Source organism: Chinchilla lanigera, unplaced genomic scaffold (genome assembly GCF_000276665.1).
Source record: "Chinchilla lanigera isolate Chin_1 unplaced genomic scaffold, ChiLan1.0 scaffold00026, whole genome shotgun sequence".
In the NCBI taxonomy this organism is placed as follows: domain Eukaryota; kingdom Metazoa; phylum Chordata; class Mammalia; order Rodentia; family Chinchillidae; genus Chinchilla; species Chinchilla lanigera.
Genome location: NW_004955427.1, coordinates 9280892 through 9297727, shown reverse-complemented (window position 1 = coordinate 9297727; position 16836 = coordinate 9280892). Strand labels below are relative to the sequence as shown.

The following is a 16836-nucleotide window of genomic DNA, read 5'->3' as shown; positions in this document are numbered from 1 at the left end:
CAAGAGTTTCTTCCTCTGTAATGGGGTATATAACTCTTTCAGTATTTAGGAGTTATGTGAATTAAACTAATACACATAAAGGGCCTACAGCATGGAAGATTCTCCAAAAATATTAACTAATATCATCTGCTATTTACTCATACTGACTACTAAAAATCAGCTCTCATTTTGGGAGCTGTCTTATGAGTCCTACTATAACAGGACTCCCAGATCATTTCCTAAACATCAAAATATTTGGGTAGGAGTCATTGCCATTGCCCATAAAGTCAGTAAGTTAAGTAGGGGATGAAACAGCTAAGAAAAATCAGGATTAACTTATTTTGTGAAATCTTTCTTCTGTAGGTGAGTCCCTAAAGAAGCTGGAAGAAAAAGAGGCTCTGTTAAATCAGCTTTCTAGGGAAAAGGGCCACCTCACACGGCAAATTGAAGAACTGAGGGGGCACCTTGAAGAGAAGACCAGGGTAAGGCATCTCCTCTTTCTCACCAATAACTTAACTGCACATTAAACAGACAAACAAACAAAGCATGGTGAGTCAACGTCAGTATCTTTTCATGTATAAGGAGAGAAACTGCTCTAAATGTGATGGGACAAACCCATGTTAGACCTTGTATGTGTCAGGAAGAACTCTGATGCCTGAAGGATCTTCCTCAGTGATTCAAATCACTTCTATAGTTCGTCAGGTTTAGAGCAAGCAACGTATGTGTTTCTGTGTGGCATTACTTCTTTAAAGAAGGTCAGCAAGGATTTATATTTGAATCTGAACTGCCCACAAAAGAGTGAAATGAAATAAAAAGACTGGATGAAAATAAATAGGACTGGATTAGGTCAATATTACTTTTAATTTGTCAATAAATTATAGAAATTAGTCACATATATCTCTTCTATAATATCATATATATTATACATTGCTGTTAGTGAGTGACCCTAGTGAAAGTTTAGTGACTAACATGAGAGATGAATTCTTATAGCCCCAGCATTTAAGGCTAGTTCTTAGTTCATACTCAAAGTACCTTGTTACGAGACCCCAGAGTACCTCACTTGTGTGTGACCTCACGCATTCTGAGGGTAGAGTAATAAATCTCACCTCATGGAAGGGAGGTGAGTCTTTGGTTTTAAATACTTTGCCATTTGATTCCGATCACTCTCCTTATTTTCTATATTATACATTTTTACATTTAAAAACTTTAAACTTTAAAAATTGAAATATATCCCTATAATATATCTTTATCTCTTTGAGATGGTACCTTGAAGGGAAATAGCAAGGTCAGATGGAATTTCTAGTTTTAGTGTTTTGAAGAAGTCCATATTGATTTCCGTAGTGGTTATACTAGTTCACATGCATACATACCATGTTTATAACAGCACAGTTCAGCCCATATGTCCATAAAGAGATGAATGGAAAAATAAAGTGTGGTGTTTATACACAATTGAGTACCACTCTGCAATAAAAGAAGATGCACTTGAGTCATCTGGAGGAATATGGATGCATCCTGAGACTGTCATGTTAAGTGAAATAAATCAGACACACAAGCTTAAATATCACATGGTTTCTTTTATATGAGAAAGCCAGAGTACAAGTAAAGAGCAAATGAATGTGGAACAAAATGTCATGTCCAAAATCCTATCATTTGCAAATTGGAATAATTTAATTTGTTCTTTTTCAAATTAGATGCCTTTTTATCTCTTGCTTAATCATTCTAGGAAAAAACCCCTTCCATTTAACTTGTTTTTGACTATGTTAAAGAGGAGTGCTGCAAATTCATATCCTTTTGTCATACATTTTAGAAGTGCTTTCAGCTTTTCTATACTTAGCATGATGTTTGTTGTGAGTTTTTCATATATAGATTTTTTTGGTACTGAAGTATATTCCTTCAGCGCCTAGTTTTTTGAAGTTTTCCTAAATTGTATCATTTCTTTGCGTGTGTCTGTTGAGATGGTTATGTATTTTCATCCGTCTGTCAGTATGCAGTATTATGCTTACTGATTCGTGCAGACTGCATTCCTGGGGTAAATTTCGCTTGATCTTGGTGTATAATCTTTTTGAGGTAGTGCTAGATTCTGTTTGCTAGCATTTTGTTGTTAACTTTAGCATCTGTGTTTATCGGGGACATTGGGTTTTAGTTCTGTCTCTCTCCCTCTCTTTTTTGTGTTTTTATCTTTTCATTTTTTTCTTGGGAAATGTTTGTGATACATAATGTTTACACTCATCTTGGGCCATTGGTACGTATATATCATATATTGACAGTTTCAATCCCTTTTCCTCCAACGGTTCCACCTCCTTTCAACCTCCTCATTTTCTCCAAAATGTTTGCCTTCCAGTTTCCTACCAGTCCTCTTTTATTTTACTCTTTAATTTACTTATGTTTGGATTTTTCATATAAGAGAAACCATATGATATTTAATCATCTGTGTCTGTTTATTTCACTTAACATTATGGTCTCAAGATGTATATATTTTTTTATAAGTAAAGTAAATTCACTTTTCTCTATGGCTGGGTAGAATCCCATTGTGTGTATATGCCATACTTTCTTTATTCATTCATCTATTGATGGAGATCTAGGTGTTTCCAGAGTTTAGATATTGTGAATTGGGCTGCAATAAACACGGATATGCATGTACGGCTGTAGTGTGATGACTTTAACTCTTGAGAATACACCCAGGAGAGATATAGCTGGGTCAGATGGCATTTATATTTTTAGTTTTTTGAGGAATCTTCATACTAACTTTTATAGTAGTTGCATCAGCTTATATTCCCACCAACAGTCTAGAAGTTTCTCTTTCTCCCCCATATTCTAGTGAATTTTTGGAATTTTTAAAATTCTTAGCTATTATGACTGGAGTAAGATGGAATCCCAGAATTGTTTTCATTTGCATTTCTCAAATGGCTAAATAAGTTGAACATTTAAAAATGTCCTTCTTGGCCATTTATATTGCTTTGAGGAGTATTTCATTTCATAGGCTCATTGCTTTCACTGGGTAATTTGGGGTTTTGGGAATCTGATTTTTAAAAAGTCTTTATGTATTCTAAATATTAGTCTTCTATCAGAAAAATAGCTGGCAATTTTTCCCTTTCTGTGGGTTTTCTCTTCACACTTGTTTGTCTTCTTTGCTGTGCAGGACCTTTTCTAATTCAGTGTAATACTATTTGTTGCTTCTTGGCATTATTCTTTGAAGTATTGGAGTTGTGTTCAGAAATTCTTCGCTCATGCCTTTGGAAGTGTTTTTGCTATCTTCCAGCAGTTTCAGCATTTCTGTTTTTACTTCCAGATCTTTGATCAATTTTGATTTGATTTTAGTCCAGGGTAAGAGATATGGGTCTAGTTTCATTCTGCATGTAGAAAATCAGCTTTTCCAACACCATTTGTTAAAGAGGTTCCCTTTTAGTCAGTGTACATTATTGCCTCCCTTTTTAAAGATAAGATGGCTAGAAGTGTATAGGGTTATTTTTGTGTCTTCTATTCTATTCTTTTGGGCTGCATGTGTATTTTTATGACAGTACCATGTTGTTTTTGTTACTATAGCTTTGTAATACGTAAGTTGACATTCAGAACTGTGATGCTTTCTACTTTGCTCATTTTGCTCGGGATTGCTTTGGCTAATCGGGATCACTTTGGGTTCCATACAAATTTTAAGATTGTTTTTTCTAGTTCTTCACAGAGTGCTGTTGGTAGTTTGATAATAATTACATTAAATTAACTTGTTGCTTTTGAAAATATGGCTATTTTGAAAATATTGATTTTGCTTATCCAGTAACAGGCATGCCTCTCTGCTTTTTAATGTATTTTTAATCTTTCTTCAGAGTGTTATCATTTCCTTATAGAAGTCTGTAACCTCCTTGGTTAGGTTGATTCATAAATATTCAATTTTTCTGAAGCTAATGTGAATAGATTGTTTTCCTGATTTCTTGCTCAGTTTGTTCATTATTGGTGTGCAGAAACACCCTTGATTTTTGTGTCTTGATTTTATATCCTACCACTTTGGTAAGTTTGTTTTCTAGCTCTAAGGGTTTTCTGTGGGATTTTTGAGTCTTTGATGAGAAGTAAATAAAGACAGTGTCACTTCAGCAGCATTCTTTGTTGCCTGCTGTTCCAGAGTTCTTGTATCCCTTTGGAGGTGCCCTGTTGCCTTGAGTTTTCATACTTCTTGGTCCCCACTTTGATCCATGCACATCTAGCAGTTGAGTTATCTCTACCACTTTTATGAGGTAGCTTTCATAGTGAAAGTCTTTCTCCTGGAGATGTCTGAGGTGTTGGTTGGGAAGTTTGCATTGGCTTTGGTTCTAGATGGGCACTAAATTATAGTCTTCCCATAGCTTCTCCAGCTATAATCAATGTGTTTGGGTGGCATGGTGGCAGCAGGGACAGAAAGCATTTACCATATTCCACCAGGCTCTGTGAAGGTGCACAGGCTGATACCCATAGTGGGAAGTTGGGGGCAATGGAGCGAGACAGGTCCCAGGTCCCAGATGGCAAGCACTTCTGTTTCTCAGGTCTCAGGGGTGGCACTCCCAAGCCATACTCAGCCACCTCTGTAGTGCCCAGTACTGTGTGGGATTGTGTCTGAGATCAGAGCTTCAATCTGGTTCTTGTTGCATTTGTGAATCTGTAGCACTTTGTGTTAATGTAGTAGCATGTCCACAGGGCCTGAGAGGTGGAAGATGCGAAGGCTTCTGACTCCTGCGGCAGTATGAATTCCAACAATGTTCCTCTTCTCACGATGGCACTGTCTGGCTCTAGGGGTGCAGAGAGACAATATGAGTTTGTCTTCTGAAACAAAGTTTCCTCACCTGTTCTAGGTAGCTCTCCTAACTGGGTTCTAAGCCTGCTGTAACTCTGGAACACTTCTGTGGCTAAGATTATCAGTGACTGCAAAAATGGAATCTGCTGGAACTTTGCCCTTAACTTTTACCCAGCAATGAGGAAATCTTTCCCTTCATCTCCCCCTCATTGAGAAGCTCTGGTCATAGTTCCTCTTTCTCTTTGCTGCTATCCCAGGTCTCATGTGTTACAGAGTTCTCATTTCTTTCTTGCTGAGGACCAGTGAACTGCTTTAACCACTCAACTCAAAGTGCACTTACTCATTTATTATTTCCATCCTTTCTTGTGGAGGGGAGGTGAGTGCTAGGCACCTCTATTTGACCAACTTGGAATTTATTCTATATAAAATTTAAAGGAACAACTGGGGTGTGGGAAAAGAGAAGGGAAAGAAGAGGAAATTATGTAAGTATATATATACAGGATAGCTAACATAGTTGCACTACTGTCTTCTATTGCTCTATATACAGAAAGGAACAGTTAATGATTACTTGTTTGATTAATCTTGTATGTCCCTATTTGTTTTCCTGAGAAACTACTTTGAAGACATCAATAATTAATACACCAACAACTGTTAATTTCCTACAACTTTGTCTGTAACTCTGTTTTGTTTGCATTGTTCTTATCCTATTTTGTAAATGGATGTCTGTTTCTTAGTATGCTTTCCTTCTTTTATTTTTTAAAATAAATTTTAAAAATTTTTAAATTTACTACCTTTGTCTGCACACTGGAAATTGTACTAGATACTTCTCATATTATTTCATTCTGCATATCATTCATGTGACGTGTATAGAAAAAATGAAAGTTCTGAAAAGACAAATAACTTGTCCAAGCTCGTATATTATATGATATACTGTGAAGGAATTCACACAGATAGTAAACAACTTGATTTATATTTTAGAAGATCTCTCTGGCTACCTTCCCAGTGGCTCCCCACTGGAGTACAAGCCACCCTTAACCTGGCTCGAGGCTCTACCTATGACCTTACCTCATATATCTGCCTCCCTTGCTTACTGCTGTGCAGTGCCCCTGGCTTTCTGCTCCTTCTTATACAAGCCTTTGAACTTTTCTAACTGCTGTTCCCATTGCTTAAGTGCCCTTCCTGAAGGGATTGGGGAATGATGATAAGAAACCGAATATTGTGCCTCATGCTGCTCTGGTTTATTTTTCTGCTATTGGAAAATGTATTTATTAATTTGTCTGCATGTTTCTATTGTGTATCTCCTTGCTCCTTTTTGGCTCCTTATAGCAGGGAGCTTGATTTGCTTCCTTTACTTCTGTGACGCTAATGCCTAGAACAGGTCCTCAATGCACATATATTAAAAAACAGAAAAGATCACCATATGAACCCAAGTTGACATGATTCCAAAGCCCGTGTCTGTCTCAGCATTCCTGTGTATTATTTCTCCACATTCACCACCTAAGGATGTTGGCTGAAGCTTCCGTTCACTAAGCCTCATCCACTCAGACCTGCAGCTGCCTAAGATGATACTTGGTTTTTAATTTGCAAAAAGGACCCTTGAGGACTGGCGAAGGCCATGGGTTTCTCTGTGAGGTTATCTCCTGAGAACGATGCAGCTTAGTCAGACCACCATTTAAGTGATAGAAATGTTTATTAAAGTCAACCGTGCCATCCGATAAATGCAGAAGCCATCACTGTGCTACAGGTAATGATCGAAATTTAAATATATGTTTATTAAAATTAAGTGAAAGATTTAGGGTTACCACCCATTTTACTATGCATATTTGAGTGATCAACTGCTACATGTGGCTGCTGGTTATCACATTGGATGATGTCCACATAGAACATTTTCATCATTATAGAAAATTCTGTTGAGTAGCGTATTTTAAGGTGCTAACAGTGGAGATTTACATGGAAAATACAAAATTTTATTTTTCTCAACAGTGGAATGAATAGGCTAGCCTAAACCTCAGTGGGTTTTTTTTTGTGGTTCAAACAAGATCTGACTGTAATAATTGTTAAATATAAATCCTATTGCCTGAATGATAGTGAATGTTCTCCTTGCTAACTTCAGGTTTGCCGCTACTCTTAGATGGCCAGGATTGTCCATTACTGAAGCCCAGGTAGCAAGACTAGCACCTACCTTAGTAGAACTGTTACCTACTTTCATGGCAAATTAGATATTCTCTATTCTTTATCTTTTTGTCCAAGATTATTTTCCTGATATTATCCTATTAAGTTTAGGTTCATGTTAAATTTTAGCAGTTTTATTAACTTCATCTGAAAAGAATGTCACCTCCAAGTGTTTTAATGTTAATGTTCATGGTGTTGATGTCTTTTTAAATGTATGTGCCCTACAGTCTCAGAGTGCCCTGACCCATGCCCTGCAGTCGGCCAAGCACGACTTGGACCTTCTACGAGAGCAGTACGAGGAGGAACAAGAAGTCAAGGCTGAGCTACACCGGGCCCTCTCCAAAGGCAGCGCTGAAATGGTGCAGCTGAGAATGAAGTATGAACAGGAAGCAATCCAGAGAACTGAAGACTTGGAGGAGGCCAAGTGAGTAGTACAAGGCTACCTTTACCTTTAACCTGGCGTTGCTCACATATACGAGTATACATTTAATAAATCCTGTAAGGTGCAACAATAAGTTCAACAGCAAAGCCTAAGCAATCACGGCCTGCCAAAAGCACATACTCTAGAGCGTGTGAAAATACTAAAGTGGCAGAGACCATCACGAGGTCCTCTAGAAAGAAAGGTGCTTTTTCTAAGCGTACAAGCAAAGAGTTCATGAAAGATAAGACTTTGAAAACCTGGCTGTTACTTAACATCCTGCATTTCATCTGATAGACCAGAATGATTGAGCTCATGCATATACATTGTATCCGTACATAGAAGTCATTATATCTCCAGTGTGTGACTTCCAAGGGGTAGGCGGAGATGGGCGGGCACCAACTGCTGGAAACATGTTAGGATCTGTCGTCTTGCCTCCTGGGACAAAAACCAAATTGAGAAGAAATCAGAAATCATCCCCCAGGGCACCCTTACAGTTAGTGCCATCAATTTTATTGCCAGTTCTACTAAAAGGTTTTAAAGTTCATTTCAGGAGCTGTTGGAGTCTGGGGCTCAGCGGAACCAAGGCTCATTAGCACAGTGTACTCAAGTGTTTGACTTCGAGACTGAAAATGCTTCAGTATCTTACAGAGAAAGCTAACCCTACTTTATAACTGTTAGTTTTACTGAAAAGAATAAGTCCCTGGGTTGGTAGCTTGGCAGAGATTCAGTGTGGTTGAATACATTTCTCTTTACCTTTAGCTAGAGATGATGTTTTCTTTCCAGTTCTTCACCTAAATCTTTGAGTGACGTTGTTACGTAGCTGCAAAGCGGCTCTGGGTTCTAGTCCAGCAGCAGTACCAAGTGATCCATCTCTGTATCCACAGTAACTTAAGAAGGGCTTGGGAATGACAGGTACTAAAATTATCTAAAGTATGTGTTTAACAAAATCTCCAGAGCCCCTCAAAGTGGACCTTTGAACTAAAATATCTCTTGTCATATCCAAATCTGTCATTTACTTCTAAACAAGTATTTCTTTTCCTTCAAATGATTGAAGAATTTTGACGAAATGGCTACCTGTCTTTTTATTTCATGGTTTTCTTGGTGGGTGGAAAAGAAGGAAAGAACATGAACTGATGAAAGACCACGTGGATTTTTCGTAATTAGTGCTGTGGTATGTGACAGCTAAAGAAAAGCACTGGACGAACATGGTGCTATCTGAAGACCACTTTTGCTTTAACATTATTTGAACATCAAAGAAATAAAGCTGTGCCAGTGTCATATTTTTCTTCTAAGGCACCTCAGGGAAGTAGGCAGCTTAGAAAAACTCTAGGGTCAGGTGTTGGCCAAAGGGAAAGTTGAAGAATAGCCTGCTTCGAGCTCCAGCCAGAGATTTCATGCTGAATAAGTTTAGCAGAGCCCAGCTCACCAGAGACCCACTTAGACTTCCAAATTCTAAATTCTTTATGAAGAAAACTTGGCTTTCTGAATCAAACAGCCCTTTGCAGAGTCTTGACAATGAAGTAGGTGCTTGTAGCTGGCAAGTTAAGGCGTAAAATAGTAGCTGGTATAACGTGTGGAATAAATTTGTCAGTAAAGTGAAAGTGGACACTTTGTCCAGATTGCCTCGGAATTTCCTGGTGTTTGCCTTGAAAACCTCAAGTTCTACTGAAAGCCCTCAGTCCTGGGCAGCCCAGCGTGGTTGGTTATTCAAAGTAGCTTAGTCACTTCCTCATTGTTGTGACAGAATACCTACCGCTGACAGTTTCAAGAAGGAGAGGTTTATTTTGGCTCATGGCTTCAGTATCTGGGCAGGGGGCTCCAAGGCAGGAACAGGGTGGGAGAGGGGGATGGTGACAGCAAAGGCAGCCAACTCACGGCATCCAGGAAACAGAGAGAGGGGAGGAGCTGGGGACAAGAATGTACCCAGTGACTCACCTCCAACCGGGCCCACCCCCTGCAGCACACTGAGCTGCTGAAATCCTCAGTGGATGAAGCCACTACCAAGCCTAGCACCCCCATGACCCACCACATCCTGCACACATGAGAATTTGGGGGGACTTTTCAGATCTAAACCATAACGTGTTGTTTTATTCTTATTTTATGAGACTCCCACTGTTTTAGGTTGGGTTAAGCATCAGAATCTCCTCTTAAGAAGAATGAAGCAAAGAAATGAACTGACATGGTTAGAAAGCCAGTGATCAAGGGATTGTTGTTAGAACCCAAAACCTTCCCGAATATTGAGCACAGATTGGTTAGTGCAGGATTCTACCCAAAGGGAGCCTCATTGCCTTCCACATTACTCTGCTGGGATACTTGTACAGTGCATGTTAATTCTTGACATTCTTCTCTAGATTTCTAGTATGGCAGAAAATCTTTCCTATGTATAATTCCTTTCATTAAAGAAGCAATCCAAGATTAAGAATGGTACAGCTAACAATTCTGCAGGAGATGTAAGCAAAGAACCCATTTCATTCACTAGAATTCTTCAGAGTGCTGTCTCAGGAGGGAGGTAGAGGAAGCCTTGCATAACCCACTCTCCAGCGAGGGTTCTGGAAGAGCAGAAGGCCCAGGCCTCCCTGAGAGTGATGGGATGTGTAAAGTGGGCACCATGGCAGGATGGATGTAAATGTGAGGAGCTAAGCTGATATGGAGAAGACAGAGAAATTTGTGTCACGTTTATAAACCACATGAAGAGAAGCTGAGAGCATGAACACACAAGGGGGGCACAAGGAAATGTTCCTTGGAAGCAACATAGCCAAGGAGGTGTTTGGAGACTAACGATGCTGAAGGAGTTAATAGCTTGCTGTAGGTGGGAAGTTTAGAACAGTGGCTACCATTTTGGATGAAATTGACATGTATTGCTTATTAAATCTTTAGGATAAACAAATTTTTATAGGAATTTGCAGATATGCTCAGTTGCACGTCCAGGTTAGCAAAGTAAAATCCATATGTGCACAGAAGCTGGAGCTGGAGGTGAGCAGAGGCCGGTTTCTGGAGTGCAGGGAGCTCCTGGAGCTGTTAAGTCAACGGCAGAGGCCATCTTGCTTGTATCTAAGCGCCCTCATTGACCCTGGGCAGCCTTGATGAGCTCTCAGAGGGACGCTGCTTCACCCTCCCTTTGGGTCTCCCTTTCTCAGGAAGAAGCTGGCCGTCCGGTTGCAGGAGGCTGCCGAAGCCACGCAGGTGGCCAACGCCAGGAGCGCCTCCCTGGAGAGGGCCAGGCACCAGCTGCAGCTGGAGCTTGGGGACGCCCTGTCTGACCTCGGGAAGGCCCGCTCTGCGGCGGCTGCCCTGGACCAGAAGCTGCGGCACTCTGACGAGGCCCTGGCCCAGTGGAGGCGGAAGCACGAGGAGGCCCAGGCCCTGCTGGATGCCTCTCAGAAGGAGGCCCGGGCCCTCAGCGCTGAGGTCCTCGAGCTGAGGCGCGGCTGTGAGGAGAGCGCCGAGGGCCGGGAGACGCTGAGGAGGGAGAACGACAGTCTCAGAGGTACTCAGCTGGGCTCTCAGCCCAAGCAGGAGCCGGGGCCTGCAAAGAGCCCTGGCTCTGTGAGCAGGAAACCTTGGCATTGTTATGTTTCCATCCAGGTTTTAACTTGTCAAGTTTTAGTGCTTTGCTTTCACTGTTTTCTTGCTAGAGGTATTATTTGTATTAAATTAGTTCTAGAAGTAATTCTAGTTTTATACCTTTAGATATGAAAAGCCACTTTTAAGGATTTCTTGATATTAAAAGCCTTACCGATTTTTCCATGTACTATATATATTCATGTGTGTCTTTTACCCAAAGGATACATTATTTTATACCTGTTATCTTTCATTTATCAATATACTTTATAATTTAACAAATATTTCTGTAGCCCATGCTTTTTTTTTTTTTTTTTTTGAGACAGGGTCTCGCTATGCAGTTCCGGCTGGCCTTGAACTCACTTTGTAGCCCAGGCTGGCCTTGAACTCCCAACAATCCTCCTGCCTCAGCCTCTGGAGTGCTGAGATTACAGGTGTGCGCCACCATGCCCCCCGGCTATCCTGGGCATTATGATATATACAACTATTTATTATTTAACCCAGAGGAGTCTTAGTGTTAGTTTTATCTGTAAAATGGAGATTCTACCGGACCACATAAGATTAAGTGCTTTGTCTGAACTTTCATTTGATAAGTAGCAGATCTGTGATCTGATCCTAGATGTCTTGACTCCCGTACACATTCAAGTACTGGACTATGCTACTTGCTATGTTCCTTGTGGATTTTTGCATGCCTATCCATGGAGTATTGCCTCATACTTAAAAAAAAAAGCTATATTTTATTTCATAAGAAGGATGACCAATACTTATTTAAGTCTCATTCATTTTAGTCCTGATTATTCAGTACTAATCCTATGCTATACATTCATATGCGTATATTTGTGCACATGTAAAAGTAATCCTAGAAATGAAATTGCTGAGTTACAGTAGTAAATTTAAAAATTTTGACACATTGCCAAACAGCCCTCCAAAGAGGGTAAGTTATCCCAGCACCAAAAGTGGTATACATGAAGGCCCAGAGATGCCCTAGAAGCATGATTATTGGAGGTATGAATTAAACTTGCTTCCTCTGTTGACTTACATAATCCATGACTTAGTCAATCCATGATTGGAAAGTTAATGGGGCTAGAAGAGTGGGTTGGAAACTTTACCTGTGTTCACATCACCCAAAGGTCCTGGAGTCTATCCAGAGTTTATAATTCAGTAGGTCTGGGCTGAGGCCTCTGAATTTGCATTGCTAATAGTTTCCCAAGCAAAGTCTAGGCTGCTGTTCTGGACACCCTACTTGGTCTGGGTTGGAGCTTGGACATTGAGCTTTTTTTAAAAAAAAAAACACTCTGCAGGTGATTCTAAACTGTAGGAATGTATGTTGTATATTGCAGTCAGAGTTGAGGAAAACTAGAGGTTTCTAGGAGGCAGCTCTCTTTGGAGAGGGTCTGTCAGAGAAGGATCGTTATTTGCGTGAGAATTCTCAAATGATGTGTTTGTATAAGTTTTTGAAGTTCTTAAACAATTACAGCCTAGGATCTCAGAACCAGAGAAGCAGGTGAGCTCTTGAGTTCTTCTGCTGCCTCTAGACTGAATTCTATGGCTCTCCACCCCCACCCCAGCCCCGCCCTAGGTACCAGAGGCTCCTTTCATAACCAGCAGTCATCAAGACAATGTCAGGTTGTAGAGGTTTTCCTGACTGCTGGATGTGCTGCTCTTTCAAAGGCTTATACTCATGGGAGAGGAGCCCAAACCATCACGTTGTATGCTAAAACTACTGTCTTCTGCTTCTCTAGGGTCATGTCTTTGCTCCTGACAGAGAGTAACCTAGCTCATTCTTTAAGTTTCTGTCCCAGTGTTGTGTGTGGCTGAGATCAGAGCAGTTCCTGATGTTGAAACCTAAGCCCTTGCACTAGAAGTGGAGGAATTCCTGATTGTGTCTGAGAACATGTCCAGGTAGAGTCTGTTGGATAAGCAGAATCACTATGGAAAGGTACACTGACTGTCCAATGTACACAGACTGTCCCATGTACACAGACTGTCCCATGTACCAGACTCTAAGAAGCACCATCTTCACCAACTGGGATAGTTGTCTGGTAGCTAGCCAAAGAATATGTGGAAGAGCAGATACCTTTTTCTAGTTCTAACAGATGTCCCAGAGGGCTAGTGGTGGCCCTACTCTACCAAGGGCTGTGTGAATACAGTTCCAGTGGGTGTCTAGGCACAATATGATGTGCTTGGTATCATAGGTCTAAGACAGATTCTTTCACTAACTTTACTGTTCTTTATTTTTCCAGAGCAGATTTCTAGTCTGACAGACAAAGTTAGAGAAGGGACCAGGAACTTAACTGAAATGGAAAGGGTTAAGAAACTGGTTGAACAAGAGAAAACTAAAGCCCAGCTGACACTGGAAGAAACAGAGGTATGGCCCTGAGGGATGAAAGAAGGTTTCCATCATCGGGACAGAGGGAAGATTTGCCTTGTAGCAATGTCAAAAGCAACCACAGCATCACATTTAAGTGATGTCTACATGTTAGGGACCATGTCAAATGCTTGATATGTATTATTTTATGTAATCATCCCAGGAAACTAAGGTCCCTATTTTACAAAAGAAGAAATTGAAACTCGGAAAGCAGAATAAGCCCTAGTGCACACAAATGTTCAGAATGTGCCAACAACAGAGACCATGACTGCTCATCTCTAGTACCTAGACCCTCAGGACTCAAAATATGTGCATGGACCAGCTGTGTGGACATCACTCAGGACCTTGTTAGAAACTCAAACTCTCAACCTTCTCCCTAGCTCCGCTGAATCAGAGCCTGCATTTTAACAGGATCGATTTTCTGTTCCTATACGTTCTAACATTGGAGCAGCACAGACCTCGGACATGGCTGCTCTGTTGGAGTGGTCGTCCTGTTACCAATTCAGACAGTGAGGGTCACTTGAGATTTGGTCCGCCCACGGAAGACACAGAATGGGGGACCGGGTTAGACATCCGTGTTCTCTGCTGCTCAGCTCCACTCACCTTATCTGCCCATCCGCCCAGGCAGCCCTGGGTGTCCAGCTGCCGCATACATTCCCTGAGCCCCGCAGCCAGCTAGCCAGCCTGCCAGCCCTCACAGCAGTCTGGATTTATACAAAAATTCACAGTCATGGCTGTGCACCAGTGTTGACCTTGGTCACATGAGTTATTTACTTTGAGACCACTCGATGGGCGTGTGTTGGAATTCCACTGAGTCTGGACTTACGGGGTCCTGGAAATCACCATCTAACACACACATGCACACACACAGCCTGAGCCATAGTGTAGCCAAGTGGGGCTTCATTTTTCCCTGTGGGGGTTCAGTAAATATTTGTCCAAGGTTGAAAGAATGATTATTCTCACATCTTCTCCCTCTTGGGACAGAACCCATCAAAAACACCCCTCCCCAAAGAAAATTCTGTGTGATGCTCTCAGACATTTGTTTCTGAATGCTCATCTTGCACGTAGATTATTTGGCTGGAGTATTTTTGGGGTTATGGATTCAAAGTTTAGGAAAGGTCTCTGACTGTACCCCTGGGTGGGGTCAAGCAATAGCAAAGACCAGTAAGAAGACCTTAACCCAAACTAGATAGTGAACTGTAAAGACAGGTACTTTGTCTTGGCCATTAGATGATTTAGAAGCCATGCAGACCTCCTTTATCTCAGCTGAAGTTCATCTTTTTGACTCAAGTTTTGAATAAGCATCCGGACATGTTAAAATACAGTCCTAATCTACGAACACACCGATAGAGACACTGACTACTGAAATGGAATGGTAGATAGTTGTAGGCAAGGGCCTTTTGGAAGGTACAGTGATAAAAACTACCACTCACTGATTGCACTCTATAAGCATTGTCTGTTAGAGTCACATCACCATTGCAACTCTTAGGAAACCTGCAAGGCAAGAGATGCAGCCATATTAACTTGTGTGCAGCACTTTCAAGTCTTGATATAGCTCTTGACACAGATCCTGCTCTTTTACACATAAATGATACCGGAGGTCATCCACACTTTATATGGAATCTCTTTAGTAGCAGTGTAGCGTCTCCTACAAGACTGTTTCTTGTACATTTGCTGAACTTTATAGACACTCTTCATTTAATGACTGAGTTCTGTTCTTGAGACTAGGTCGTTAAATGAATTGGTCACTCAATGAGGAGTTGCCTATAGTGTGTGCATTACAATATTCAGAACAAAGACATGGTCAAAGGAAACTCCAACTTGATGACCTTGCTTTTATTTGCATAACTCTAACATGTAGTACTGTTGTGTATAACAAACATAAAACTACTATGCCATACGATTCAGTACAGTAAGTCCCCAACTTAGGAGCATTTGAGTTGCAAACTTCCCCAGGTGTCCTGTGTAAGATTCACTTTGTTGCGTATGAATGAATCCAGAACATTTTCCCGCAATGGAACTCGTTCATAAATCAGGGACTTACTGTACATTACTCAGTCATCACGTCAAAGTTGAGAACATTGAGGCCACAGCACCCGTATCATTGAACACCACTAGATGGCAATATATCCTATTGACCTTTTCTCAAATTGTATCCCCAGGCACACCATAAACACTTCATCGGCTTGGATATGTATTGTAACTTTGGTTCTTATCCTCAGTGAGGCTTTGTGAGAAATTTTCTCAGTTTTTTAAAAGCCATAGAATTCAAGTTATCCCAGGTGACTTTCTCTAAAGACTTACTTTCTCAGTGCACTCTGGAAAGCTAGTGGTCAGAGTTTCTCCCTGCATCATTCCCTGTGAGGAAATTGCTATCCATCATTGTTTCCGGTTAATTTTGTTTTTATATTTCAGGTAGTGTTGAGAGACTGGCAAAGGAGACCATACTAAATTTTCAACATATTAAACTTTTCAACATACTTCTTCTTTTTATCTAAAATTACTAGTCAGTTGATTTCACCCATGGTGGTATTTGTTAATCACTCTTCAGAGAAGATTATAAGCAATTACCTCTGCTCTCAGAACTGTCCAGAGTTCACTGACAGATACATTTCATCACCCTTACGCACTGTATCATCAGTATACACCAAATGTTTTTTTTTTCAATATTTCTTTTTCTTTTACATGCATTTTTGGAATAGATTTTTAAAATTGCATCAAACTTCTACTTTTAAAATTGATTCACATTTACAATATCTCTGGCAATAATTCCCTAGGTTAGTCTTAAATACTTAGAGACTGGGAGAGCTCCCTACCTGTCGGAACTATCCATTTGTAGGAATAGAGCTAACTGACCCTTCAATGCCTAGTGATCCAATCTGGGGACATCCACAACAGGGGAACATAATGAAATGTGCCCTCTTCAAATTCTTGTTCCTTAAATTTTTTGAGGTAACGTGTATGAGCTTCATGCAAAAATTCAAAAAAGTTCAATCTTTGTCACCATTGGTGATAATGGCTTTCATTTATTGTGGTGTCAAGCATATCCTAAGCTTTTTGTTCATTTTTCATAGGAAAATATCAGACACCTTTCTATTGCTTACTGGCTAAGTGCATTCAATTTTTTTCTTCTAGCCCTCTGGGATACCCAGAATCAAATAAAGACTCCCAATAGCAGTTATTACTTTATTTATTCTGCCTTTGATACTTTATTGGGTCACTCCGAAGATGGAATAGATGATAAGCATCAAAAGTGGTAACTGTGAAAGTTTAAATATAGGCAGAGAAGTTTGAAATTTTATATTTTAAAAAATGTTTTAATTGGGCTGGTGATTTGCATCAGTGGTAGAGCACTTGCCTAACAAATATGAGATCTTGGGTTCTATCCTTAGTGCTAAAAAAAAAAAAAATCAGTAAAAATACTAGGCTAAAAATGTCTTGGAATTCTAGTTCTTGAGCTATAGCTAAAGACCTAAGAATGTCAGAAACCACAAATGATCAGCCACTCATCTTCCATTCTGCTCCAATCTTTATGGAACTGACTTGAACCTAGATATCTCCCAGCAACCCTAAAAA

The 16836-nt window shown here is 40.4% G+C and overlaps 1 protein-coding gene across 1 annotated transcript in view; it reads left to right on the top strand.

Annotated features, from left to right (window-relative positions):
- The window catches only part of Myh15 (myosin, heavy chain 15), a 142811-nt gene that overhangs the window by 102799 nt on the left and 23176 nt on the right, over positions 1 to 16836 (top strand). The window contains exons 29-32 of the mRNA XM_013515043.1: positions 343 to 461; positions 7138 to 7334; positions 10469 to 10818; positions 13136 to 13260. Of these exons, the coding sequence (XP_013370497.1) occupies positions 343 to 461; positions 7138 to 7334; positions 10469 to 10818; positions 13136 to 13260 (791 nt within the window). The remainder of the gene's footprint in view (positions 1 to 342; positions 462 to 7137; positions 7335 to 10468; positions 10819 to 13135; positions 13261 to 16836) is intronic.